At 25.6% G+C, this 26,500-nt stretch overlaps 3 protein-coding genes across 10 annotated transcripts in view; 2 read left to right on the top strand and 1 right to left on the bottom strand.

Moving 5' to 3' along the window:
• The window catches only part of LOC117175860 (magnesium-dependent phosphatase 1-like), a 10,950-nt gene extending 8,919 nt beyond the window's left edge, over nt 1-2,031 (top strand). For both annotated transcript variants that reach the window (XM_033365662.1, XM_033365661.1), the window contains exon 4: nt 1,806-2,031. In XM_033365662.1, coding sequence (XP_033221553.1) covers nt 1,806-1,971 — 166 coding nt within the window. In that variant the 3' untranslated portion in view covers nt 1,972-2,031. The remainder of the gene's footprint in view (nt 1-1,805) is intronic.
• Nucleotides 1,961-26,032, bottom strand: LOC117175859 (DNA primase large subunit-like). The gene is made up of 4 exons (XM_033365660.1): nt 25,402-26,032; nt 19,333-19,607; nt 11,011-11,573; nt 1,961-2,725 (listed from the first exon to the last, which is right to left on the bottom strand). Exons 1-4 carry the CDS (start codon nt 25,578-25,580, stop codon nt 2,480-2,482), a joined length of 1,263 nt encoding a protein of 420 aa, XP_033221551.1. The 5' UTR covers nt 25,581-26,032; the 3' UTR covers nt 1,961-2,479.
• LOC117175858 (H(+)/Cl(-) exchange transporter 5) overlaps nt 25,977-26,500 on the top strand; it is a 79,410-nt gene continuing 78,886 nt past the window's right edge. For 3 of the 7 annotated variants that reach the window (XM_033365658.1, XM_033365653.1, XM_033365654.1), the window contains exons 1-2: nt 25,977-26,343; nt 26,446-26,500. In XM_033365658.1, coding sequence (XP_033221549.1) covers nt 26,498-26,500 — 3 coding nt within the window. In that variant the 5' untranslated portion in view covers nt 25,977-26,343; nt 26,446-26,497. The other 4 variants (XM_033365659.1, XM_033365655.1, XM_033365657.1 and 1 more) reach the window with 2 other exon arrangements.

The raw sequence follows: 26,500 nt of genomic DNA, 5'->3' as shown, positions 1-26,500 counted from the left end.
ATTAAATTAATCTTCACGTTTTGGTAGGTATAAAATTCAAATATTCAAGTTGAAGATTCATCATTTTAATTGAAAATTCATCAGTTTGTTTGAAAATTAATTTCTTCAACTGTAATATTCTATTTTTGGTTGAAAATTGATCTTTTATCATTTAAAATTCAACAGTTTGGCCAAAAATTTGTATTTTTAAATTTAAAATTGATCTATTTCGTTGAAAATTTGCATATTTGGTTAGAAAATTATGTTTTTCTACGAAATTTAATCTCCTTGTTTCGAAATGTTTCTTTGTGGTTGAAAGTACATTATTTTAATTAAAATTTTATTTCTTTTGTTAAAAATGAGCTATTTAATTGAAAACTTGTTTTTTTTTTGGATGAAAAGTAATTTTTTGCCGAAATTGAACTATTTTATTTAAAATTTGTTTCTTTTTTGGTTGAAAACTATAAAGTTTTTTTTCTACTGTAAATATGACTATTATTCCATTTTAATTATTTAATTTTTGGCTTAAAACTTATCCATTTTAGATGAAAATTTGTCTTTTGTTTAAAATTCAACTATTCCAGTTGAACGTTTATCATTTTAGTTGAAAATTCATCACTTCAGTTGAAAATTAATGTTTTTAAACTAAAAATGTAACTATTTCATCATCTGTTGAATTTTTCTTTTTACTTTAAAATTCAACTATTGCGTTGATTATTATTATTTTTTGGTTGAAAGTACATCATTTTAATTAAAAATTAATCTTTTTTGTTACAAAATGAGCTGTTCATTTGAAAACTTGTTTTTCCTTTGCATGAAAAGTAATTTTTTGCCGACATTGAATTATTTTGTTTAAAATTTGTTTCTTTTTTGGTTGAAAATTATTTAGTTTTTTTACTGTCAATTGAACTATTATTCCATTTTAATTATTCAATTTTTGGTTTAAAAAATTATCCTTTTTAGTTGAAAAATTGTATTTTTTTTAATTCAACTATTCCAGTTGAAGATTTATCATTTTAGTTGAAAATTTATTACTTCACTTGAAAATTAATTTTTTTAAACTAAAAATGTAACGATTTCATTTTCTGTTGAAAATTCTTTTTTTTTTTAACTCAAAATTCAACTATTGGGTTGAATATTTGTCTTCTCTAATTGAAAATTCAAGTATTACGTTAAAAATTTATGTATTTCGTCGGACAATTGTATTTCCAAAATTAAAATTAAACTATTCTAGTTAAGGATTTAAAATTTTATTTTAAAAATTATTTTGCAATTTTTTGCTCTGTTGTGTTATAAAAATAAATATTTGCCCTTTACAGCAGATATGAATATGTTACTTTTATTTCACTGGGAAAATTGAAAAACTTCACTGGGAAAAACAGGAAAATGACAGGGAATTTGAAATCGTCCGCCGAATCGGCACACTGATAATTTTCCACAGAAAATTAAAATTTCTATTTAAATTTATGACCACTATAGGATTTTTCGAAAAAGAAAAAAATTTTAATGTCCATCAAACTGGTTTGATTTCATTAAGCTATTACAATTTTTCAAATCAGAATAACTTTTTTCGTGAAAAAATGAATCCAAAAGTCAAGTCGAATCTTCGAAATTCGATTTATTTGAATATTCGAGCAAGCCGAATTTCGAAGTTTCAACGTGACTTTTGGATCCATTTTTTAACCAAAAAAATGAAGTTATTTTGATTTAAAAAATTGTAATAATTCAAGAAAATCAAACTGGTTTCATGTACAGTTAAATTTTTTCTATTCAGAAAAATCAAATGTTTCAAAAATGCGAAATTATATTTTTCAATCTTATTCCAGAATTAAACGTGACTCTGGAGTGGACTACAAGGATATGTTATTCTTTGACGATGAGTCTCGAAATATTGCCGATTTAACTAAACTAGGAGTACTCTCAATATTAGTGAAAAATGGAGTGTCACATGCAGTTATAAAAGAAGGTTTAGCCCAATTCTCTAGAAAATAATACAATAAAGATATTTTATTTATAAAACATGATTTAAATAGTAAATTTTTTGGTTAAATACACAGTCTTCGGATTATTGATCATACGAAAACAATCCGACCAAAAATCTCAATTCCGAAAAATTATAGTGTATGAAAAGTATATCTGAAACCGTGTAAATTTGGTTTCGTTCACGAAATTATAAAATCGTTGCAAAAATATCTATAATTATAATATTTAAAATTATTATGCATGTTAATTATTTCTGAAACCGTATAAGTTTCTTTCATGCATAAATAAATTTGGTTTCGTTCACGGAATCATAAAATTGTTGCAAAAATATCTACAATTGAAATATTAAAAATTATTATGCATGAAAATTAAATCTGAAACCGTATAAGTTTTTTTCACGCAAATACAAAATCGTTGCAAAAATATTTACAATTGACACCTTAAGAGTTAAAATATTTACAATTAATTATTAAAACTTGTATTCTTCATATGTAATTTAATTTTGTTAGGATTTAAACTAACTTGGATTAATCCTAGCCAAATAAAACTCAACAGGGCTAGTCACAGTCACATCTCCCACATCTTTCCGCGATAACTTTAAATAAGCGGTACACGCACTTTTAGGTTGCAGTCTCGAAACAGTTTTCAAAAATTCGTCTAAATCACTTTTCGGCAAGGAAGAACTCAAAAGTCGCTTCAATGACCTGTTATCAAACTCCTTAAACGGACATCCACCTTCATAATTTGGCCCAACGTTCTGCATCTGCAAACATAATTTTCAACGAATTTATTTTTATTAATTATTATCTGGATTATATATAAATTATATATTCTATAATTTCAGTTTTAAATTATAGTTTTCAATACGCAATTATAAAATATTTCAATTTGGAGGCCTTGCAACTAATTTTTTTTCCTCCATAAGCTAAAATTCAAAATCATTTGGTTAGAACTTTTTTTTCGAATTTCAAATTCTGTACTTTCAAATTGCAAATATTACAAATGTTCGTAGAGTTTTACTATAATCATTCAAAATTTCATATTGAACACTTTGATAATGTTTTGTGAAATTTAAAACTGCAAGAAAAACTTTTTTTTTAATTTTTTATTTGACTCGAACTATTTTGCTAAAAATTCATATTTTTTGGTTGAATTAAACTATTTTTAAAATAAAATTAAAATCTGTTTTGGTTGAAATATAAAGTATCACGTTTTTCGTTCAGAATTTATCCTTTTTGGTAGAAAATTCAACCACTTCGTTTGAAGTGGAACTACTTAATTCTTTTAACTGAAAATTTAACTCGCACACGTTTGATTCAAAACTTATCTTCTTCAGTAGAAAATTCAAATATTCGGTTACAAATTCCTGTATTTTATTGAAAATTTGGTTGGAAATTAATTTTTTTATATAGAATTAATTCATTTAACTTAAAATATATTTCTTCCATTTTTTGTCGGAAATTTATCTTTTTTGGTAGAAATGGAATCTTTTTGGTTAAAAATTAATTTCTGTAGTTGAAAATTTAACGATTTTGTTGAAAAATCGTTTCTTTTTTGGTTGAAAATTTATTTTAATATCGAAAAATGTAAGTATTTTATTTTTTGTAGAACATGTATCTTTTTAGATGAAAATTCATGTATTTGGTTAAAAATTAAATTCTTTTCGTTGAAGATTTATCATTTTAGTTGAAAATGCTCTTCAACTATTCCATTTTTTGAGGAAAATTTACCTTTTTTAATAAAATGTAATCTTTTTCGTTATAAAATGTTGTTTGGAACAAATTTAACTATTCTATTTTTTGTTAAAAATTCATTTTTTGAGTTGGAAAAAAATATTTAGTTAAAAATTCACATATTTCGGGTTTAAAATTGAATTATTTTGTTAAGAATTCATTTTTTTCTTTTGAAAATCGATTATTTCAACCGAAAATTTAATTCTTTTATTTTTTGTTAAAAAATCAGTTTTTTATGCTAACAACTATTTCGTTGGAAAAACGTTGTTTTTTTTAGAATTTATCTGATAAAATTGTAATTATTCTAATTTTGTTTGAAACTTGATCTTTTTTAGATGAAAATTAATTAACTTTGTTGAAAATCAGTCTTTTTTTGTTAAAAATTATCTTTTAGATTGGAATTTCAACTCTTTGGTTAAAAATGTATATATTTTGTTTAAAATTATTATTATTTTATTTTTGAGATTTTGTGTTTAATTAAATAAAATTAAATATTATTTTATCCAATTAGCGAATGATTTCAAAAATATTCTTCAAAGATAAGTAAAGAAATATATGCATTATTGGACAAATTGTAAGAAAATATTATTTTTAGTGTTATTGTTATATAAATAGTAGCAAAATAGTGTCATCGCTAGAAAAAAGTGGCAAATAGTGTCAATAGTATAGTAAGTTCAAGGCTTGGAACGGATTTCTATTAATCTTTTTAACGCCAAAATGTTTATTTTTTAGTTTGAGAAATTAATTTTAACATAATATTTAAAAGGATTTTAAAACAAAAGCAAGTTTTGATTTTTAAAAACTAAAAAATTGAATACTTTAGACAAAATTCATGTAGGTTTTAAACGAATAAAAAATGTCATTACGATCCTCAGGAAAATTAACTTTTGGTTTAAAAAATTATTTGGAAGCGAATATTTAAACAGATTTAAAAACAAATTTAACTGTAAAAAAGTAATCTGGAAGATTAAAGGCAATTTTTTCATTTTTCAGGATTTATTAAAGATTTAGGAAAAACTCTAAACATTTTAAAAGAAAAGATTTTTAAATAAATATTTCAAGCTTTTTAAGGATTTTACAAAGTTTTATGAAACTAAATTTTTTTTCTTACGATATATGGGAAAATTAAAAGTGATTTTTTATTTTAAAAAAAGTAAATCTGAGAGAATATTGAAAAATATATCAAAAATTGCAAAAAAGTAATCTGAAAGATCAAAGGTTTTTTTACAGGATTTATTAACAGTTTTAGGAAAAATTATGATCATATAAAAAGAGTAGGTTTGAAAATAAAAATTTGAAGCTTTCTAAAGATTTTGAAAGGTTTTATGATTAGATTTTTTATTACGATTCATGGGAAAATTTCAAGTGATTTTTTATTCATTTATTTTTTTAATTTAAGAGAATATTGAAAAAGATTTCAAAATATTTTAAAAATTATAAAAGAGTAATCAGGACAATGAAAGGCATTTTTTTAATTTGCAGGATTTATAAAAAGTTTTAGGAAAAATCAGAATAATTTTTAAAGAGAAGATTTTAAAATAAAATTTGCAAGCTTATTAAGGATTTTGAAAGATTGCATGATAATAATTTTGTATGATTGCTGGGAAAATGTTTAACTTCTACTTTAAAAATGGTACAGTTTAACAAAATTTTATTCTTTCAGTTTTTAATGCTTGTAACTTAAAATTGCTTGAAATGATAGAATTTTGAAAATCTAAGCAAAATAACTTAATTTGCAAAGAAGAGGAATTTAAAAATAAAAATAACAATCTTCAAACACATGGTTGAATTTTCAACTAAAAAGATCAATTTTTGAAAAAAGAAAAACATTTTTTTAAAAATATAGTTAAATTTTCAACATTGTTGAGCATTAAGATTAATTTTCAGCCCAAAGAGACGAATTTTCAATAAAATACGTTAATTTTCATCTAAATAGTTGATTTTTAAACCAAAAGAGGCGAATTTTTAACCAAAAATGGACAAGTTAAATTTTATGTTAATTAATTTTTAATTTAAAAAAAACAACATATCATACATAGTTGATATTTCAACTAAAAAATATTTTAAATTAAAAGCCGTTGAATTGATTTTAAAAAAAAATAAAACAAAAACAAATAAAAAACCAATTTTTAAGAAAATAGTTACATTTTCAACCAAAGATCAGAAACTTCAACCGATAAAATTTGAATAAAAAATAGTTTAATTCAACCACAAAAAAAAAGAATACGATTGTTCTCTGAAACAGTTTTTTTTTTATTTTTCGCTATAAAAAATAGAAAACTTTTGAAACTATGTACTTTGAAACGTTCTTTCAGTAAACAATAATGTTTTGTGAAATTTAGAACTGTGCAAGAAAAACTTTTCTTATTTTTTATTTGATTCGAACTATTTTGTTAAAAATTCATATTTTTTGGTTGAATTCGACTATTTTTTTAAGAAAATTAAAATATGTGTTGGTTGAAATATCATGTATCACATAAGTCGTACATATTTGATTCAAAATTTATCTTCTTAAGTGAAAAATTCAAATATTTGGTTTAAAATTCCTGTATTTGATTGAAAATTTGGTTGGAAATTAATTTTTTGTATATAAAATTAATTTTTTCAACTTAAAATATATTTGTTCCATCTTTTTGTCGAAGATTGATCTTTTTTGATATAAATGAAATCTTTTTGGTTAAAAATATATTTCTGTGGTAGAAAATTTAACGAATTTGTTGGAAGATCGTTTCTTTTTTGGTTGAAAATTTATTTTAATAACGGAAAATGTAAGTATTTTATTTTTTAAAGAACATGTATCTTTTTAGGTGAAAACACATGTATTTGGTTCAAAATTAAATTTTTTTGTTGAAGATAGGACTATTCCAGTTTTGCTTAAAAATTTATTTTTTTTAATGAAAATTAATTCATTTTGCTGAAAACTCGTTTTTTTTATTTACTTTTCTAACTACCAATTGAATTATTCTAACTGGAAAAAAATATTTTATTGATACTGTACCTTTTTTGGTAGAAAATTCATCTTTTGGGTTTAAAACTTAATTATTTTGTTGAGAATTCATTTTTTGGTTGAAAATTAATTGTTTCAACTGTAAATGTAATTCTTCTGTTTTTTGTTAAAAAATTAATTTTTTATGCAAACAAAAAATATTTTGTTGAAAATTCGTTGTTTTTTTTTGTTTGATCATTTATTTTCATAAAATTATAACTATTCTAATTTTGTTTGAAACTTGATCTTTTTTAGATGAAAATTAAATAATTTTTCTTAAAACTTGTTTTTTTTTTAATTTACTTTTCTAACTACCAATTGAAGAATGGGATACACGTTGGAAGGAGGAGAAAGACAAGGTTTGGGGTAAACTAGAGAGCATTGAGAATAGACAGAGAGAGGTTGACGAACAGAGATCTAGAGAAATAAATCAGTTGGAAGAACGGGTATCCAGTCTAGAAATTAGGAATGAGTATATGAGGCAAAAGACTGAAAATGAGGAAATAGTTAAAAGGAATGAAAAGAACGTCCGAAGTGAGAATGAAAGATTGAAGAAAAGACTCAGTGAGATCGAAAGAAGATTAGAAGGGGAAGAAAGGGCAAAGAGGAAAAATAACATAGTAGTCAAGAGATTAAAAGTGGAGAGTGAAACAGGAGAAGTGGAAATAACAAATGTTTTTCGAGATATTAGAGCGCAGGTAAGGGTAGAAGGAGTCAAGAGAATAGGAGGGACAAAGGAAGGAAAAGAAGGAATGTTTTTAGTAAAAGTGGGGAGTGAGGAGGAGAAGAAGTAAATTATGGAGGGTAAAAAATTATTGAGAGGAAGAAGGGAAAGAATTGAAGAAGATCTGACATGGAGGGAGAGGAAAAGGAGATGGCAAATAGAGCAGAGGGCTTGGGTAGAGAGGAAAAGGGGCCATATGGTATGGATAGGGAGAGACAGGTTATGGATATATGGGGAGGAATGGTGCTGGGATGAAGAATTAGAAGAATTAAGGAAAAAAGAAAAAAGTCTTGCGATAGGTAGAGGGAAGGGAGACGAAAAAGAGTCTAGAAATAAATCAGAGGGGTTTCCAAACGGCAAAGGGGAAACAAAGTGAAGTGGAAAGAGGAGGGAAGGGAAGAGAGAAACGTGAAAATAGCTTTCTGGAATTTGTCAGGTTTGAAGAACAAGAATAAAGGATTTTGGGAGGAGTTAGAAAAGTGGGATGTGATTATGATGAGTGAAACTTGGGCAGATGAGAAGGATTAGAAGGGAATAAAAAAGTTGTTACCGAAAGGTTATGTATGGACAATGCAAGAAGCTAGAAAAGAACACGTTAAAGGGAGAGGGATGGGCGGCATGGGGTCAGGGGTGAAAAAAGAATTAGTAGTAAAAGGGAGAAAAAATGGGGACATGGAGGAAAAGGATGGAACAATGATAAGAAAAATTATAATTGGGAAAGTAGAAATAGCGGTGGTGTGTGTATACAGAAGAAGAGGGGAAGGGGAACGCTGGAGAGTAATAAGGAGGTGGATGGAGGAAAAGAAGGAAGAATTGGTTTTAATAGGAGGGGGCTTAAATGCATGGACTGGCGAACAAGGGGGAGGGTTATGGGATGAAGAAAAGGAGGCATTTATAAGGAACTCCAAACATAAAGAGACGGACAGGGAGGGGAGGAAGTTAATAAACATGATAGGAGAAACAGGATGGTTTATATGCAATGGTAATATGAAAGGAAATGAGGAAGGGGTGATCACATTCATAGGAAAGGGAGCAACAGTAATAGACTACATCTTGGCTGAAGAAAGAATGCGGCATATGATAGGGAGTATGAAGGTAGGGAATGAGATAGGGTCCGAGCACTTCCCGGTCATAGTTACACTAAGAGGCGTCAGTAAGCGCAGCAGAAGGAGAAAGGAAAAAGGGTGCTAAAGAAACACGAAAATAGGAATCTGGGGGGTAGATAAATTAAAAGAGTTTAAACAAAAGATGGAAAAGGAGAAGGTTAGGTATGAAAAAGAGGAGGGAATAGACTCTTTAATTGAAAGGTTGAAGGGGTCCATTGAAAAGGTAAAGGATGAGCTGGGTACTAATGAAGAAAGAAAGAGAAATGAGAGAAAGAGTGTAAAGAGAAGAAAGGGGGAATGAGAGGCTGCTGGGGCAAGGAATACTGGGAGTGTAAAGAAAGAATAAAAGAGTGTGTGAACAAATGGAGAAGAGGGGAAATGGAGAATAAGGAGTATAACAGGAGGAAAAAAGAACATGAGAAGATGCTGGAAATAAAAAGACAAAGGGGAAAGGAAGAATATAAAGCAGAAGTAGAAAAAGCGATCAAAGAAGGTAGGGTGTGGGATGTGATAAATAGGGATAGAGGGGAAAGGAAGGGCGTTAACGGAGAAATAGAAATGGAGGAATGGACGGATTACTTGCAAGGGTCTATTAGGGGGAGAGAACAATAAGATCAAGGGGGAAAAGTGTAGGATAGTCCAAGGACAAATGGAACGAGATAACAAGAGAAGAAGTGGATGAGGCAATAAATAGGTTAAAATGAAACAAGGCGACGGGAGAAGGTGGGATGGAGAACGAAGCGATGAAGTTTGGGGGAGAAGGGATTAGGGATGGGATGTGGAAGATCTGCAACAAGGTATGGAAAGGGGAAGGTTGGCCGGAAGAGTGGACGACGGGACTGGTGGTATCGCTTGTCAAGAAAGGGGAAGGAAAGAAGGTAAAGGAATACAGAGGGATCACTCTCATTTGGAGATCTGGGGATGGAAGGAACATAGGAAAGTAGAGAGCATGCATGAGCGATTTCTGAGGTGGGTAATGGGGGTTAGCTGGAGTTGCCCAGGATATATGTTAAAAGAAGAGTTAGGAAAAGAAAATATGGTTACTAGACAAATTAAGAGAGCCTGGAGGTTTGAAGAGAAGCTAAAAATGGGAGAGGGAAGTAGAATTGCACAAGCATGTTTCGGCGAAATTCGGAATAATGAAGCGAGAGGTAACGTGGGTAATTCAAAATGGGAGGAAGAAAGGAGAAAAATGAGAAGGGTGTGTAATATTCGAGAAGGGGTTATGGAGTGGCAGGGCATAGAGTTAGAGCTATTGGTTAAACAAGGAGAAGAGAGATGGACAAAGATTATACATTCGAGGTACAATAGATGGTATATGATGGTCAAAGGGTTGACGGAACCAGAATATCTGCAAAAAATGAAAAAGGAAGAAAAATTGAGTAGGGCTGTACGGTTAAGAATGGGAGAAGGAGTGAGAGCATGCAGATATTGCATGGACAGGGAGTAATATGGATGAAGAAATTGGAAGAAGTAAGGGAAAGCAAGGGAGTAGGGCATTGTTTTCAATATCGTGGAAAATGCATTTTTTTATATGGTAAGAGGAAACGGAAGCCCTGGAAGCTCGATCATTTTAAGAATTAATATCACTACTGTTACTATTGTTTATCCTGCGTAATGCGAAAGAGTAGAATATAAGTAGTAGTTAAGTTAGACAAAGGATGGAATTGTAAATGTATGTACAGGGAGCGGAGGCCCTCACAACCGTAAAAGGGAGAGATTAAATACGTACATACATACATATTTTGAGCATTTATTTTGATAACATTTATTTATATTTATATTTATTTATTGTATATTTATATATATTATATATTTATTATTTATTATATATATTTATATTTATTTTGATAAAATTGTAACTATTCTAATGTTGGTTGAAACTTGATCTTTTTTAGATTAAAATTCATGTACTTTGTTGAAAGTTAGTATTTTTTGGTTAAAAATTCATTTCTTCGGTTAAAAAATATATATATTTTTTTTATTTGAAAACTCAACTAAAAATGTTTGAAATGTATTTAAAAACAAGATTTTCTTGTATCAATATTATTAATCTTCTAGGTGTAAGCTTATTTTTATACCTAGAAGAATTTAAAAATTGGGATATTATAGCAATCCTGAAGAAGGTAATGTTTAATGCGAATAATATCTTTTTCATTACTTTGACTTATTTTATTATTTAAATTTAGCGCTCTTTCCAAGTTGAAGCAATACATATGTCCGCGAATTTTAAATGATCTAATTATTATTAATAGAGATAGAAAAGACGATTTTTTAAATCCTAATTCAAAATGCTTCTAAATACTCATTACATTCTCAAAGCACCTAAAGGTCGAACTCTTTAGAACAGTAAAAAAGAGCAACCGTCTCTTATTTTATTTCTATGGGGGTTTGCAACTATTGTGATAATTAAAAAAGTACATAATTCATCATTAATTCAGGCTTGTCCGGGAAAAAGATGCATCGAAAATCAGATTACTTTCTATCAATTAAACTTACACAAATTGCGTTGCAATTCGGAGCTCGATAGTTCTTCCTAGATCCCTCCAAACCATACATATGCCTGATGCTGTATGTGAATTTTTTGGCATCCTTCTGCCATTTGTGAGAACATATTGATGCATTGAGTTGTGGCTTGGAATATTCGTTTTTCCAATAATCTACCGCATCCTCCAACTTCATACCACATTCTTTCAAGAAGAGGCTGTAGTAAAAACGAGCAAAGTGGCTCAATCGATGCTTCCGCCTCAACTCTGTATGCAAATTTCGCATACATGGCGGAAACTTTAAAGATTCCACGTCTAAATTTGAGGCTGAAAGCTGCCCGCAGCTGACTCCGTCCCTTAAGAGTCTAAACTGCAATTTTCGATTTAAGTAAATTAAACGAGGATCTGTTAATACTGATTCCATGGGAAATTCTGTATCACAAGCTTCAGATTCAATGAACGTTTGAAAGAGGGAAAGAAGAACTTCTCTCCACTGGGAACAAAATACGACAGCATAACCGTTTGATAATTCCACTTCTCGGTTCTGCACCATTTTAGGAAGGAGCTGAAAATCCACTGTAAAGGAAAAAAATTCTTTATTTCTGCATCACGCAAAATTATTTTATGAAAAATGGTTTTTCGTGATACAGGTATCCCAGGATGTCTAGTGACCTTGAAAACCTGAAATTTTCCTTCAATTTTTCAAGAGAACCTTGAATTTGCTTTTTTTTGCTTTTAAAATAGTTATTTCATTGAAATGCGAAGAGTAATTTAAATGTTTTAGTCTATTATGAAATAAGCATCTCGTTTAGAAGAAATCTTGTTACTAAATATATGTTAAAAAAACTAAATATGTTAAATATAAAAAAAAGTTCATAACGATTTCAAAAGATTTCAAAAATTTCAAAGATTTTAATAAGGATGCAGTATACTGTATTTAAAATAATTCAAAACAATGAAAGATTTTAAACGATTTCAAATTTTTTGAAGATTTCACAAAGATTTCAAATATGCCAGTGATTTCAAAAGATTTAAAGAATGTTCAAGATTTCAAACAGATTTGGAATGTTTCAATAATTTCAAACAAATACAAAAGTTTTCAGAAATATTTCACAAATATTTTTAAAAGTTCATAAGGATTTAAAAATATTTCAAGAATTTCAGATTTTAAAAAGAGCTCCTAAAGAATTCGTAGGGATTTAAAAAGATTGAAAGAAATTCAAAGATTTCAAAAAGAGAACAGTACTCCAGATTTCAAAGATTTTAAACGATTTCGAATTTTTTAAACAAGATTTCACAAATATTTTGAATGGTTTAATGGTTGTAAATGAATACGAAAGATTTCAGAAAAATTTCATAAATATTTTTAAAAATTCATAAGTATTTAAAAGATTTTAGGGATTTAAAAGATTTTTAGAATTTCAAAGTTTCCAACAAGGGTACGAGTACACCAGACTTCAAAGATTTCAATAATTTTAGAGATGTTAAACAATTTCAAAATTTTTAGAAGATTTAAAAAGATTTTGTCAAAATTTCAAATATTCTAGTAAATTTTAAAGATTTAAATAAATTTCAAAGATTAAACAAACATTTCATAAATATTTCAAAGATTTCACAAAAGTTTTAATATTTTAAAAGATTTCTCAAGGATTTTACAAAAATTTCAAGATGTTAAATACTTTAAAAGATTTCAAAACATTATAAATATATTAATTACGTCAAAGACTTTACAAAGGTTAAAAAATATTTCTACAGATTTCACAAAGACGACTTACGATCGTAAAAAATTAAAAATTTGTTTATGTATGATTCTGCTTTCTTTAGAAATTGTTGGCCAATCAAAAATTAATCAGCTCATTTTTTTAATTTATAACAAACGGTTATCTTATTATTTGATGTAAAAAAGGAGACCTGGAAAACTTGATTTCTTGACCTGGAAAACATGGAAAAGACCTTGAATTTTGTTCCTAAGAATCGCTAGACACCCTTAATCCTCACGCAATTTTTTAATGGATTTGGATCAAATAAATTTTATAGTACTCGTAATGTAGTCAACTAACAACTAAGACTGCTACTTTTATCAATTTCGACTCTGGAGAAAAGAACAAAATTAAACACGCCAAATTGAAAAATTTTAAGTGATTAAAAAAACTAAACTTTCATTTTAAAAACATTTTTTTTTACTTTTTCGAATATTATTACACTAAAATTCTTTAGTAATTCTCTAAAAAACGACATCAAATATGCATAGGTATTTTCGTAGAAGAAAAAAATTTATTTATATAGTGAAAAAGCAATGATTTTATTGTTTCATTGTTTTTTTTTTACAAAACTAGCAGTCGTAGGTGTTAGTTGACTACCTAAAGAGTACTATAAAATTTATTTTATCCAGGTTAATCGTCTCGATTTCAAAGTCTTAATAATTTAGTAATTTAATAGCGAAGTCTATATTTGAAAATTGGAAAAGAAAATTTAAGGAATAGGCAAATATCAGATAAAGTGTAAGAATTAAATGAAAAGAAATTGAAAATTCAATCGGAAAAGCAAAAAAAAACTTCGTGAACTGATGAAAAGAAGAAATTCGTGAATATATAAATATATATGATATATTTAAAATCTTCGGAATTATTTTGGAACTATTTGCTAATATTTTTGAACATATTGAAATCTTTGAAAAATCGTTAAAGTGTTCGTGAAGACTTAAATATGTATGAAATGTTTTAAATCTTTTGGAAATCTTTGAAATCTTGGTGTCATCTTCGAAATCTTTGCGAAATATTAAAAATATTTGGGAAATAAAAAAATGTGTGCAAGCTTTTGAAAAACTTTTCAAAATCTTTGTAAATTCTTTAAAAATCTTTACGAAATATTTGAAATCTTTGTGAAAACTTTATAACATCTTGTGGTAAATTATTGGAATCTTTGTTAAATCTTCGTGAAGTCTTTTAATTTATCAGAAGACATTTGCGAAACCTGTGAAATCTTTGAGAAATCATTGAAATCATTAATATCATTGTAAATCCTTTAAGAATCTTTGCGAAATATTTTAAATCTTTCTTAAATGTTTAGTAATATTGGTGAAATATTCTAAATCTTTCGAAATATTTGTAAAATATTATGAAATCTTTGGCAAATTATTGCAATCTTTGTCAAATCTTTTAAATTTATCAGAAATCTTTGCCAAATCTTTAACATTTTTAGGAAATCATTGAAGTCTTTGTGTAGTCTCTTTGAAATATTTGGGAAATGATTAAAATCATTGCCAATCCTTAAAAATCTTTGCAAAATATTGGAAATATTCGTGAAATTATTGAAATCTGTAAAATCCTTAGGAAATTATTGCAATCTTTGTAAAATCTTTTAAATTTATCAGAAATCTTCGCCAAATCTGTAAAATGTTTGGGTAATCATTGATATCGTTGTTCCGCCTTTAAAATCTTGGTGAAATCTTTAGGAATATTAATTGTATACCTATATTTATCATTTATTATTGACTGTTTATTGTTCATTTATTTTCAATTTTTACATAGTATGATATTATTATACTATGTAAAAATTAAAAATAGATCATAAATAAACAATCAATAAACAAAAATAAACAGTCAATAATAAATAATAAATACAGGTATACAATTCATATTCCTAAAGATTTCACAAAAAAGATTTTAAAGGCGGAACAGCGATATCGATGATATCAATGAGATCAATGATATCAATGAGAAAGATTTCAATGATTTTTCAAATATTTCGCAAAGACTTCGGATAAATTTAAAAGATTTCGTACAGGTTTCAATGAATTCAAAAACATTTTTGAAAGATTTCGAAGACTTTACAAATATTTCAATGATTTCTAAATTATTTCAAAAATTGTACACAAAAAAATTCAATGAATTCCCAAAGATTTCAAATAAATTTAAAAAGGTTTCTCGAAGGTTGGACAAAGATAGCTATAATTTTCTAAAGATTTCAATCATATCACAAATCTTACAGAATCTTTCAAAAATGTTTCCAATATTTTACTAAGATTTTTGAAGGATTCGTAATGATTTCAAAGAGACTGCACACAAATTTCAATGATTTTCTAAAGGTTTCACAGATTTGTCAAAGATATTTCGCAAAAATTTTAATGAATTCAAAATTGTACGATAGATTTCAAAGATTGCAAATATATATTAAGGAGTCCCCAATTATTTTAAAGATTTCGTATAGAATTAGAAGCCTTCACAGAGACTTCAGTGATTTCTCAAAGATTCGAATAATTTTACAAATATTACCCTATATAGATATTTTTAAATATTTTTAATATTGCTAAAGATTTTTGTAAAGATTTCAAAGAGATTAAACAAAGATTTCATAGGTTTGGCAAAGATTTCAAATAAATTAAAAGGATTTCATAAAGATTTGACAAAGATTGTAATGATTTTCTAAAATTTTCACAAAGATTTCAAATATTTCGCAAAATTTTCAAAGAATTCAAAATTCTACGGTAGATTTCAAAGATTGCAAATATATTTTAATGATTGCCCAATTATTTTAAAGATTTCATATAGATTTAGAAGCCTTTACAGAGACTTAAATTATTTTCCAAAGATTGCAATAATTTCACAAATATTACCCAATATAAATATTTTTAAATATTTTTAATATTACCAAACATTTTAGAAAGATTTCAATGATTTTTCAAAGTTTTTATAGATTCCGCAAAGATTTCAAATACATTTAAAAAGGTTTCTCGAAGATTTGACAAAGATTGCAATAATTTACCAAAAATTTCATAAGATTTCACATTTATTTGAAATATTTCGTAAACATTTTAAAAAGTTTAACAAAGATTTCGAAAAGATTTTAAAAAGATTTCACAAACTTTTTTATTATTTTCCAAATATTTAAAATATTTCGCAAAGATTTCAAAGATTACACCAGGATTTCAAGGATTTCCCAAACATTTAAAATATTTCCGACAGATTTAAAAGTCTTCACGAACACTTTAATGATTATTTAAAGATTTCAATATATTCAAAAATATTTAAAAATATTTTCAAAATAATTCCAAAGATTTAAAAAAAAAACTTGAAGAGTTTTTAAAGATTTCACAAACAAATTTTATATTTCGCGAAGATTTCAGATAGACCTAAAAGGTCTCACAAATACTTCCATTATTTCACAAAGACTTCAGATAGATTTTGAAGAAGGCAAAATGATTTCCCAAGGATTTAAATAATTTCACAAATATTAGAAAATATTTTTACGGTTTCCAAATAATAAACAAGAATTTTCTGTAGATTTAAAAAATTGCACAAAGATTTTAATAAGTCCCCAATTATTTTAGATAGTTCAGGTAGATTTAGAATACTCCACAAAAAGTTCAATAATTGTCCAAAGATTTCAAAAATTTCACAAATACAACTAAGGATTTTCTTAAAATATTTCAAATATTTTTAAAGTTCTTAGAAGGATTTCAATGATTTTTTAAAGAGTTCACAAAAAATTTTAATATTTTGCAAAGATTGCGGATAGGTTTAAAATATTTCACAAAGGTTTTAATGATTTTTCAAAAATTTCGGACAGACTTCAATGACTTCTGAGTGATTTTCATAATTTTAGAAATATTACCCAATATGTCAAAAATATTTAATATATTTTTGACATACTTCAGAAAGATTGAAATTATTTTGGATAGATTTAAAAGATTTGAATTATTTCCGAAAAATTACAAAAAGATTTAAATAATTTCATAAATATTACAAAATATTTTGCAAAGAATTCGGATGGATTTAAAAGATTTCGCAAAACTTTCAGACTGATTTCAAAGATTGAACAAAGAAAGAAAGATTTGAAAGTTTCCCAGTACCCATCCTAGATGGAAATCAATAAATTTTAGATTAATTTTCGGAAATGTTTCTAAGTTTAAAAAAATTTAATTATATTTAAAAAGTCTTAAATTCCTAAAAATATTTTTAAATGACTCAAATTTTTCTTAAAACTTTAAAAAGTCATTCAAAATCTAAAAAAATTTCCTGTTAATCTTCTAGATTTCCCCAAAAATGTTAAGAAAATTGATTTATTCTCTTAAAATCTTTCGAAATTCTTTTAAAGCTTCTAAAGCTTTTTTTTAGTCTTTAAAAATCTACATGCCTAAAAATAATTTAAAAAACAGTTTGCTTTAAGATCTTCTACACTATTTTTTAAAAGTCTTGGAAATCTTTTAAACGTTTGAAAAACTTGTTCGAATTTTCTCTGAAAATTCATTTGCAAAGAAAAAAATTAAAAATTGTCTAATCTTTAAAAATTATTCAAATTATTCCTGAATTTTTTTACATTCTGCAAAATTAAAAAAATTGCATTAAAATCTTTCAGATTTTTCTTTGAAAATTTTATAAATCTTTTGTAAGGTTTTGTAATCTTTTAAAATAATTTCTTAAAAATTAATTTTTCCTAAGAACCTAAACTTTTTTTTTCATTTTCATGAGGACTTACAAAATTCTTAAAAAACCTTTAAAAGTTTTTTTTTTAATTTTGAATCGCTTCAAAACTTCTAAATATCTGTTAAACGTAATAAATTTTTTTGTAAAAGTATTTAATATGGGAAAATTGCAAATTTTTGTCCTAAAATTTTGTACATTCATTTTAAAAATGTTAGAAAGTAATTAAAAATGTTTTGCAAACTTTTCTAATTTTCTCTTAGAATTCATTACAAAACAATCATTGAAAATTTCCCCATGAATCTTAAAAATATTTTTTATTCTCTTGAAACTCTGCAGAATTCAGTTTGTCTAATGTTTTTTTTTGAATCCTGAAAAATTCAAAAAAAAAATTGTATTAAAGTCTTTCATATTAAAAGAAATTAAAAGTTAAACCATTTAAAATTTTCTCAGAAATCTTGAAAAAAAATGTAATCTCAAAACTTTAATAGTTATTAAAAAGATTTAACTCTTTTTTCGAATTCTTTAAAATAAGTTTTTTGTTTATAACAATATTTTCGTAAAATAATGGTTGAAAGTTGCAGTTTCTTCTTAAATTTTCAACTTGTTGTCCACTGTTCAATTAGAGTGAGATAATAATTAATGCGCATTAAAAAAACAATTTATTATTTTTTTAATGACATAATGTTCGAATAATGCTAGAAAGTTGTAGTTTTTCTGAAATTTTAAACTTTTTGTAAACTTTTCACTTTATTAATTCAAGTTAACTACTTTAAGTAAAATGTGCATTTATTATGATTTATATAGAAAGTTTGAAGAATATTCCAAGTATCTTTTTTTAATTCAGAAAAATATATTCACAAAAATTTCAAAGAAAAAATCGCAACTTCCTGTCATTACTAAATATTGTTAAAAAGAATAATGAATTTATTTAAAAATTATGTTAGTTAATCTGCATTAGTTATTGTCAGATAATTTTTTATCCTAAGAATTACAATTCTGACTTGAAACAGAGAATTATGAATTTGAACAGGGATATTTTTTTTAATCAAAATTATATAAAACAATATTTTCTATAATAATTCAAAAATACAGTAACTTCCTTTCAAATTCTAGCAAATTTATATTTGCAAACAAAAGAAAAGAAAGAATTTTCAAATTTAAACGAATTCTTATTTAGAACAATGGATGCTCAAAATGACAAAATTCTGATATAGAATAATTTTGTGAATGTCCTTTTTATAAATAAGAATTAGAATTATTTTCCAAAATTTTCCGTACCATGTCAAAAATTATCTGCACCAAGACAAAATTATAATTATTTACGAAATTCTCTTTCTTATGTCAAATTATAATTCTTCAATGAAATTTCCTGTTCGAAAATAAAATGTATAACTTTTTATGAAAATTCAATGTTTCAAGTCGGAATTATATTGATTTACAATAGTTCCTGTTATAATTTTAAAATATAGTAACTTCATATTTCTAAAATTTGGAGGAGGTACGTTTCAAATTCGGGTAAATTTTTATTGGTAACTTTTTATTTTTTTTATTTTAATCAAATTCTGTTTTAAAATGAAAATTAGAATTCTTTACGGGAACTCATTCTCCTAAAAATAATTATAATTCTTTACGAAATTACCTGTTAAAAAATCGTTAGAATTCTTTTAGAAAATTCACTGTTTCCAGTCAGAATTGTAATTTTCTGGGAAACTTTCCTATTCCAAGCGACAATTATATTTTTTTCTCAAATTCCCTATTCCAAATTAGAATTAGAGTAATAAAATATGTGAAAGCACTGTTGATTTGCTAAATTAGTACTACATTCGAGAAAAAAATCTCAGTTTTCTTAAAATTTGATTTAAACTAAATTGAGATTTATTTTAATAAAAGAGTCGACGAAATCTACAAACCTTTTAAACGATGAGCTCTGCATTCGTAGGAATGGTTTCTATCAATAATGTGACTAAAAACATCAGCTTGCAAATAGTGCAAACTGACTTCCAATAGAGCAGAATCTACGTCTACTGAATTTTCCTTTTTATCTCGCCTTTTCAGTTGTCTTATTATACTTTTGAGTAACCTGCACAACTGTCTCGGTGAAATTTGATTAAGTCTGTGTTTGAATAATAATTTTTCTCGCGCTAGCCAATAACCAAAAAAATCAGTGGAGCTCGCTGTTAATAATCTAAAAATCATTCAATAGCAGAAAATAAATTATTAATTTTTTACCAAAATAAGGGAATAAGTTATTTTAAATAAATAAAAAAAAAGATTCGTTTTTAACGGAAGAGTGAAGTTTTTAAACTAAAAGGCGAATGTTTTAGTAAACAGTTTTGAGTTTTAAGCCAGAGAACATAAATTTTAAATAAAAAGATCATTTTCAATCAAGAAAGATGAATTCTCAACGACAAATTTAATATTTAAATTTTCAAAAGAAAAAAAATTAACTTGAGACCAAAAAATTGCATTTACAACCAAATAGTTAAGATTCAAATAAAAAAAGATGAATTACAATTACAAACCTGTACATAAATTTTCAAAAAAGAAAGAAAAATGAATTTTAAACATAAAAAAATAAATTTTAAACAAACAGAAAATGAATTTTAAATATAATTAATTTTCTACTAAAGAAGTCAATTTTCAACAGAATAAATGATTTTTCAAATAAAAACAATGAATTTTCAACTCAAAATGTAATAGTAAAATTTTCAGATGAAAAAAAAATAAAAAACAGGTGAATTTTCAAATCGAAAATATGAATTTTGAAAAGAGAATTAATTTTTCAACTAAATAGTTTATTTTCCTAAAAAAATCATTTTTATCTAAAAAGACAAACTTTTAACCATAAAGTTACACTTTCAAGCCAAGCAGAAAAAATGTAATCTAAAAACTATCAATTTGCAACTAAAAATAAAAAAGTTAAATTTTTAGTTCAAAAAATTAATTATCAATCAAATGGTTAATTTTTCTAACAAGCAAAAAACATTGTAACACAAGATAGCAAAACAAGAGCAAAAAAATGAATTTTTAACATAGGTTTTCAATTTTTAAAAAAGTATTTAAATTCTCAATAAAAAAAATGAATTGTCAACCAAAGAGTTGAATTTTTTACTATGAACAATTTTTTACTTGAAAAGGCGAATTCTTTACAAAACAGTTGAATTTTCAATCCGAGAATATGAATTTTTAAACAAAAACTTAATTTTCAACCAAATAGTTCATTTCTCTACAAAAACGAAAGCATTTTCAAGTTAAAAAGAATTACTTTCAATTAAAAATGATCAATTAGTTGCAACAAAAAATAACAAAATTAAAGTAATATAACGAATTTTCAACAGAATCATCCAAGTTTCAATCAAGTAGTTTTATTTTCAACCAAAAAGATTAATTTTCCTAAAAAAATAGGAATTTTCAACAGAATGCATGAATTTTCGACTAAAAACGACAAATTTTAAACCAAAAATGGAACTGGTAAATTTTTAGATAAAAATAATTAATTAACAGCAGTTAAGTTTTAACCAAATTGTTAATTTTTCGACCAGAATAATATAATTTTTTAACTAATAAGACGAATTGTCTACAAAACGTTTGAATTTCCAAACTAAAAAAAGAATTATCAACTAAACATTAAATATCCTTTTTCATCCCAAAAAAACGACTTTACAACACAACAGTTGCATTTTCTTGCGAAAAAAACTTTTCAACTAAAACTATAAACTTAAAAAAAAAACGAATTTTCAGAAAAATAGTTTAATTTTTCACCAAAGAAATGAATCTTCAACTGATAAAAGTATTTTTTTTTAAAGTAATTCAACTTTGAACTGAAAAGTTAAATTTTCAGCCAAGAAGATTAATTTTTTGATAAGAATACGAGTTTTCGACCGAATTCGCAAAATTTTAATTAAAATATATCAATTTTTAACAAAAAATGACATTGTTACATTTTTAGATTAAAAAATTGATCAATTACAGTTGAATTTTCAACCGAAAATATTGGTTTTTAAACAAAAGGTCAATTTTCAACCAAATTATTGATTTTTCTACAATAACAATAGAATTTTTAACATAAAAAAAACGAATTTTCCACAAAAATTTGCATTTTTAAGCCAAAAAGAAGAATTATCACCTAAATATGATAAATTTTCCACACAAAAAAAAACGTATTTTCCACAAAACAGCTCAATTTTCTACCAAAGAAATGAATCTTCAAGTAATAAAATGAATTTAAAAAAAAAGTAATTAAACTTTTAACTAGGTAGTTGCATTTTCAACTAATAATGTTAATTTTTTACCAAGAAAGATAAATTTTTAAACAAATAGTTGAGTTTTCAACCAAAAATGATCCACTTAAATTTTTTGATAAAAAATTAATGTTTTCAACTTAAAAAAAATACAAATTTTTAATCTAATAATTTAATATCAAAAGAATGAAATGAATGTTTAACAAAACTTTCAGTTAAGAAAATGAATGTTTACAAAAGAAGAACGAATTTTCAACAGAAAATTTCAATATTCAAACAATAAAATGAATCTTCAAATAATAAAATGATTATTTTTTACATAATTCATTCAACTTCAAAAGAAAACATGAATTTTCAACTAAAAACTATCAATTTTTCACTTAAAATGGAACAGTTACATTTTGGGATAAAATTTTTTAAAAAGTATTATTGTATCAAAAAACTTAAATTTTTAACCGAAAATATGAATTTTTAAGCAAAAGGTTAATTTTTAACCCAATTTTCGATTGTTCTACCAGAACAATAGAGTTTTTTTTTATTTAAAAATACCAAAGAAATTAATCTTTAACTAATAAAATGAATAATTACCAAAGCACTTTAATTTTCTACCAAACAATACGAATGTTCAAGAGAATGTATGAAATTTCAACCAAAAACGATCTATTTCAACTCAAAATGGAATAGTTAAAATATCAGATAAAAAAACAGTTATATTTTCAACTGAAAAATATGAATTTTTAAACAGAAAGTTAATTTTCAAGCTAGAAGTTTAATTTTCGACTAAAACGGATAATTTTAAAACAAAATAGTTGAATTTTCATCAAAATAATGTAATTTTCTGACAAAAAATACGAATTTTCCACAGAATACATAAATATTCAACTAAAAATGGAATAGTTACAAATTTTAGATAAAAAATACAACAGTTGAATTTTCAATAAAATAATTATATTTTCTGCCAAAAACAAGACGATTTTTCAACAAAATATGTAAATTTTTGACATCATAATTGAATTTTCTATCAAAAAAGACGAAATTTAAACAAAATAGTTGAATTTCAAACAAAGTAATTTAATTTTCTACCAAAAAAGACGAATCATCAACAAAATACATTAATTTTTTTACCAAAAATGACAAATTTTCAAAAGAATACATGAATTTTCAACTAAAAACTATACATTTTTTACTTAAAACGGAATAGTTAAATTTTCACATAAAAAATTAATTTACAACAGTTGAAATTTTAACCAGAAAATATGCAGTTTTAAACAGAAACTTAATGTTCAACCGAGGGGTTTAATTTTCGAACAAAAAAGGTGACTTTTAATCAAAATAGTTGATTTTTCAACCAAATAAATAAATTTTCTACAAAAAAGACCAATTTTCAACACAATAATTAAACTTTCTACCAAGAAATACGATTTTTATACCAAAAAAGGCAAATTTTCAACAGAATACATCAATTTTCAACTCAAAATGGAATAGTTAAATTTTCAGATAAAAAATTGATTAACAGCAGTAGAAATTTTAACCCGAAAATATAGAATTTTAAACAAAAGCTTAATTTTCAACTAAGGAGTTTAATTTTCAAACAAAAAAGACGACTTTTAAACAAAATAGTTAATTTTTCAATTCAATAATTAAATTTCTACCAAAAAGACAAATTTTTAACAAAACAGTTGAACTTTTAAAAAAATTATTAAACTTTTTACAAAAAAAAGACGGATTTCCAATCAAATATATGCATTTTCCACAAAAAAAGGCAATTTTCAACAGAATATATGAATTTTCAACTAAAATAGATCAATTTTCAGCTCAAAATGGAATGGTTAAATTTTCAGATAAAAAAATTGATTAACAACAGTAGAAATTTTAACCCGAAAATATACAATTTTGAACAAAAACTTAATTTTCAACCAAGGAGTTTAATTTTCAAACAAAAAAGACGACTTTTAAACAAAATAGTTCATTTTTGAACAAAATAATTAAATTTCTACCAAAAAAGACAAGTTTTTAACAAAATAGTTGAACTTTTAACAAAATTATGAAAATTTTTATTAAAAAGACGGATTTCCAATCAAACACATGCATTTTCTACAAAAAAGGCAATTTTCAACAGAATATATGAATTTTCAACTAAAATAAATCGATTTTCAACTCAAAATGGAATAGTTAAATTCCCAGATAAAAAAATTGATTAACAACAGTAGAAATTTTAACCCGAAAATATCCAATTAAAAACAAAACTTAATTTTCAAACGAGGAGTTTCATTTTCAAACAAAAAGACGTCTTGTAAACAAAATAGTTGAATTTTTAACAAAATAGTTGAACTTTTAACAAAATAATTAAACTTAAAAAAAAACGAATTTCCAATAAAATACATGCTTTTTCTACCAAAAAAAGGTAATTTTCAACAAAATAGTTGCATTTTAAACAAAGTAATTCAATTTTCTACCAAAAAAGACGAATCATCAACAAAACACATTAATTTTTTACCAAAAATGACGAATTTTACAAAGAATACATTAACTTTCAACTGAAAACAAGAAATATTTAAATCAAAATGGAATAGTTAAATTTTCAGATAAAAAAATTGATTACGAACAGTACAAATTTTAACCCGAAAATATTCAATTTTAAAAAGAAACTTAATTTTCAACCAAGGAGTTTGATTTTCAAACATAAAGGACGACTTTTAAACAAAATAGTTAATTTTTCAATAAAATAATTGAATTTTCTACCAAAAAGAGAAATTTTCAACAAAATAGTTAATAAACTTTTCACCAAAAAGACGAATTTTCTACCAAAAAAGGCAAATTTTCAACAGAATATATCAATGTTCAATTCAAAATGAAATCGTTAAATTCTCAGATAAAAAAATTGATTAACAGTAGAAATTTTAACCCGAAAATATCCAATTTACAAAGAAACTTAATTTTCAACCAAGAAGTTTCATTTTCAAACTAAAAAGACGACTTTCAAACAGAATAGTGGATTTGCAACAAAATAATTAAATTTCTAACAAAGTGACAAATTTTTAGCAAAATAGTTGAACTTTTAACAAAATAATTAAACTTTTTTATGATAAAGATGAATTTCCAAAAAAATACATGCATTTTTTACCAAAAAAAAGGCAATTATCAACAGATTATATGAATTTTCAACTAAAATCGATAAATTTTCAACTCAAAATGGAAGTTAAATATTTAGATGAAAACATAATTAACAAAAGTTGAATTTTTAACCCGAAAATGTGCATTTTTAAACAGAAAGTTAATTTTCAACCAAATAACTTAAATTTTCGATAAAAAAATTTTTTTTAAAAATAAAATAGTAGAATTTTTAACAAAATAATTAAATTTTGAACAAAAAATAATAGAATCTTGAACCAAAGGAGATGAATTCTTAACTGAAAATAAAAAAGATTTTTCGATGATAAGAATTATTATCTTTCAAGTAAAAGTAGTTCGATTTTTTAATTGAAAAAATAAAACGAGAAAAACACGGAAAAAGAAGATTTTTCAAAATATAAAAAAAATAATACATTTAAAAAGCTTTCAAGAGCAGGCGAAAGAGTATGAATTTAACAGTATATTTTGCTACAAAATCTATTTTAATCTTTCATTTAAAATTTCTCCATGTCAATTTTCATCTCTAAACATATCTCTATATTTAAATTACAAATATTGACATGTAGCAAATAGCAAATAAAATACTGATTGTTGTAAAATTTTTACCTTAAAGTGAAATGACCTATGCGATCATAAACGGAGCACTCTAACAAATACTCTAAATTTCCACTAAACTCACTAGTTTTTTTATCGTATAAGAGCTCTAAATACTCCAGTCTCGTTAAAACACATTCTTCTAATGAGTGCAGAGCTACTTGTCCTTCAGGTGGATGAATATAAAACATTTCTAAACTTCCCTTTAAATGTCCCTTTCCCTTTAAACGTGTTTACAAACATGCTCCATCAATTTGGATTACAAGTTATCAAAACTTTAGAATTAAGACTGAAATTTATTTTCAATTGTGTTATTTGAGGGTAGACAATTATGTTTTTATTTCTCCACCTACAAAGAGAGCCACCTTCCTTTTCATATTCCTGATAATTTTATCTCAGATATAATATAACTGTTTATTGTTAATGATTTCTATAATAACTGTTTGAGGTTAGAATGACTGGAAGAAGGATGAGAATGTGCTCCAAAAGAGAACCAATCATATTCACAGTTGGGGGCGTGTGCACCAATCGCTTGAGAGAATCGAGCGTCATACATAACCTCAAACTCTAAACTTAAAAGTCATTGGAAATCTCAAAAATGCAATCAGGAAAAAGAGTCAATTGCAGTTTATACTGAAAGATCTATGAGAAAACCAGCCAACGTCCACCAAAACACGAAAATTAATCAAATCAATCACCAATCGCCTACAAACGATGCAGAGTATGCACTGGCATGCATGTCCTGTCATTGGCATTGCAGTTGCTTTTTCCTTCCCGTAGCTTTCTCGAGGTCAAAGCTAAAGCTGTCAATGCCGAAAGTTGGTGACTGGTAGTGAATGGGACGAAACTACTACGCAACCTTTACACAAAATTCCCAAACTGAAAAACAACAGGAAGAAAATAACCCCACAAAAGATCTCGATCAGTTGACGACTGTTTTCGTGCATTTTTATGGTTAGAAACGACACGTAATTGCATCTACAGTTTTCCCGTTTTCGATTGTCACGGGATTACGATTGCCATTTGTTCAAGCTTTTTTGATTTACCTGACTTCAGATCACGAATGGGACTGCGGCGAATAGTTTGATACGGTGACGAGTCGCAGAAAATG

This window comes from Belonocnema kinseyi, chromosome 7, assembly GCF_010883055.1.
Source record: "Belonocnema kinseyi isolate 2016_QV_RU_SX_M_011 chromosome 7, B_treatae_v1, whole genome shotgun sequence".
NCBI classification, from domain to species: domain Eukaryota; kingdom Metazoa; phylum Arthropoda; class Insecta; order Hymenoptera; family Cynipidae; genus Belonocnema; species Belonocnema kinseyi.
The sequence above is the reverse complement of the archived record's forward strand: the minus strand, read 5'-3'. Positions and strand labels throughout refer to the sequence as shown.

What these genes read in the sequence shown, in the direction of transcription:
- LOC117175859 (XM_033365660.1), bottom strand. Translation starts at nt 25,580, where the DNA reads ATGTTTTATATTCATCCACCTGAAGGACAAGTAGCTCTGCACTCATTA. An exon ending in ATAGGTCATTTCACTTTAAG is followed by an intron (nt 19,608 to 25,401) that starts GTAAAAATTTTA and finishes AATGATTTTTAG; the next exon opens with ATTATTAACAGCGAGCTCCA. An exon ending in CGAATTGCAACGCAATTTGT is followed by an intron (nt 2,726 to 11,010) that starts GTAAGTTTAATT and finishes TTATGTTTGCAG; the next exon opens with ATGCAGAACGTTGGGCCAAA.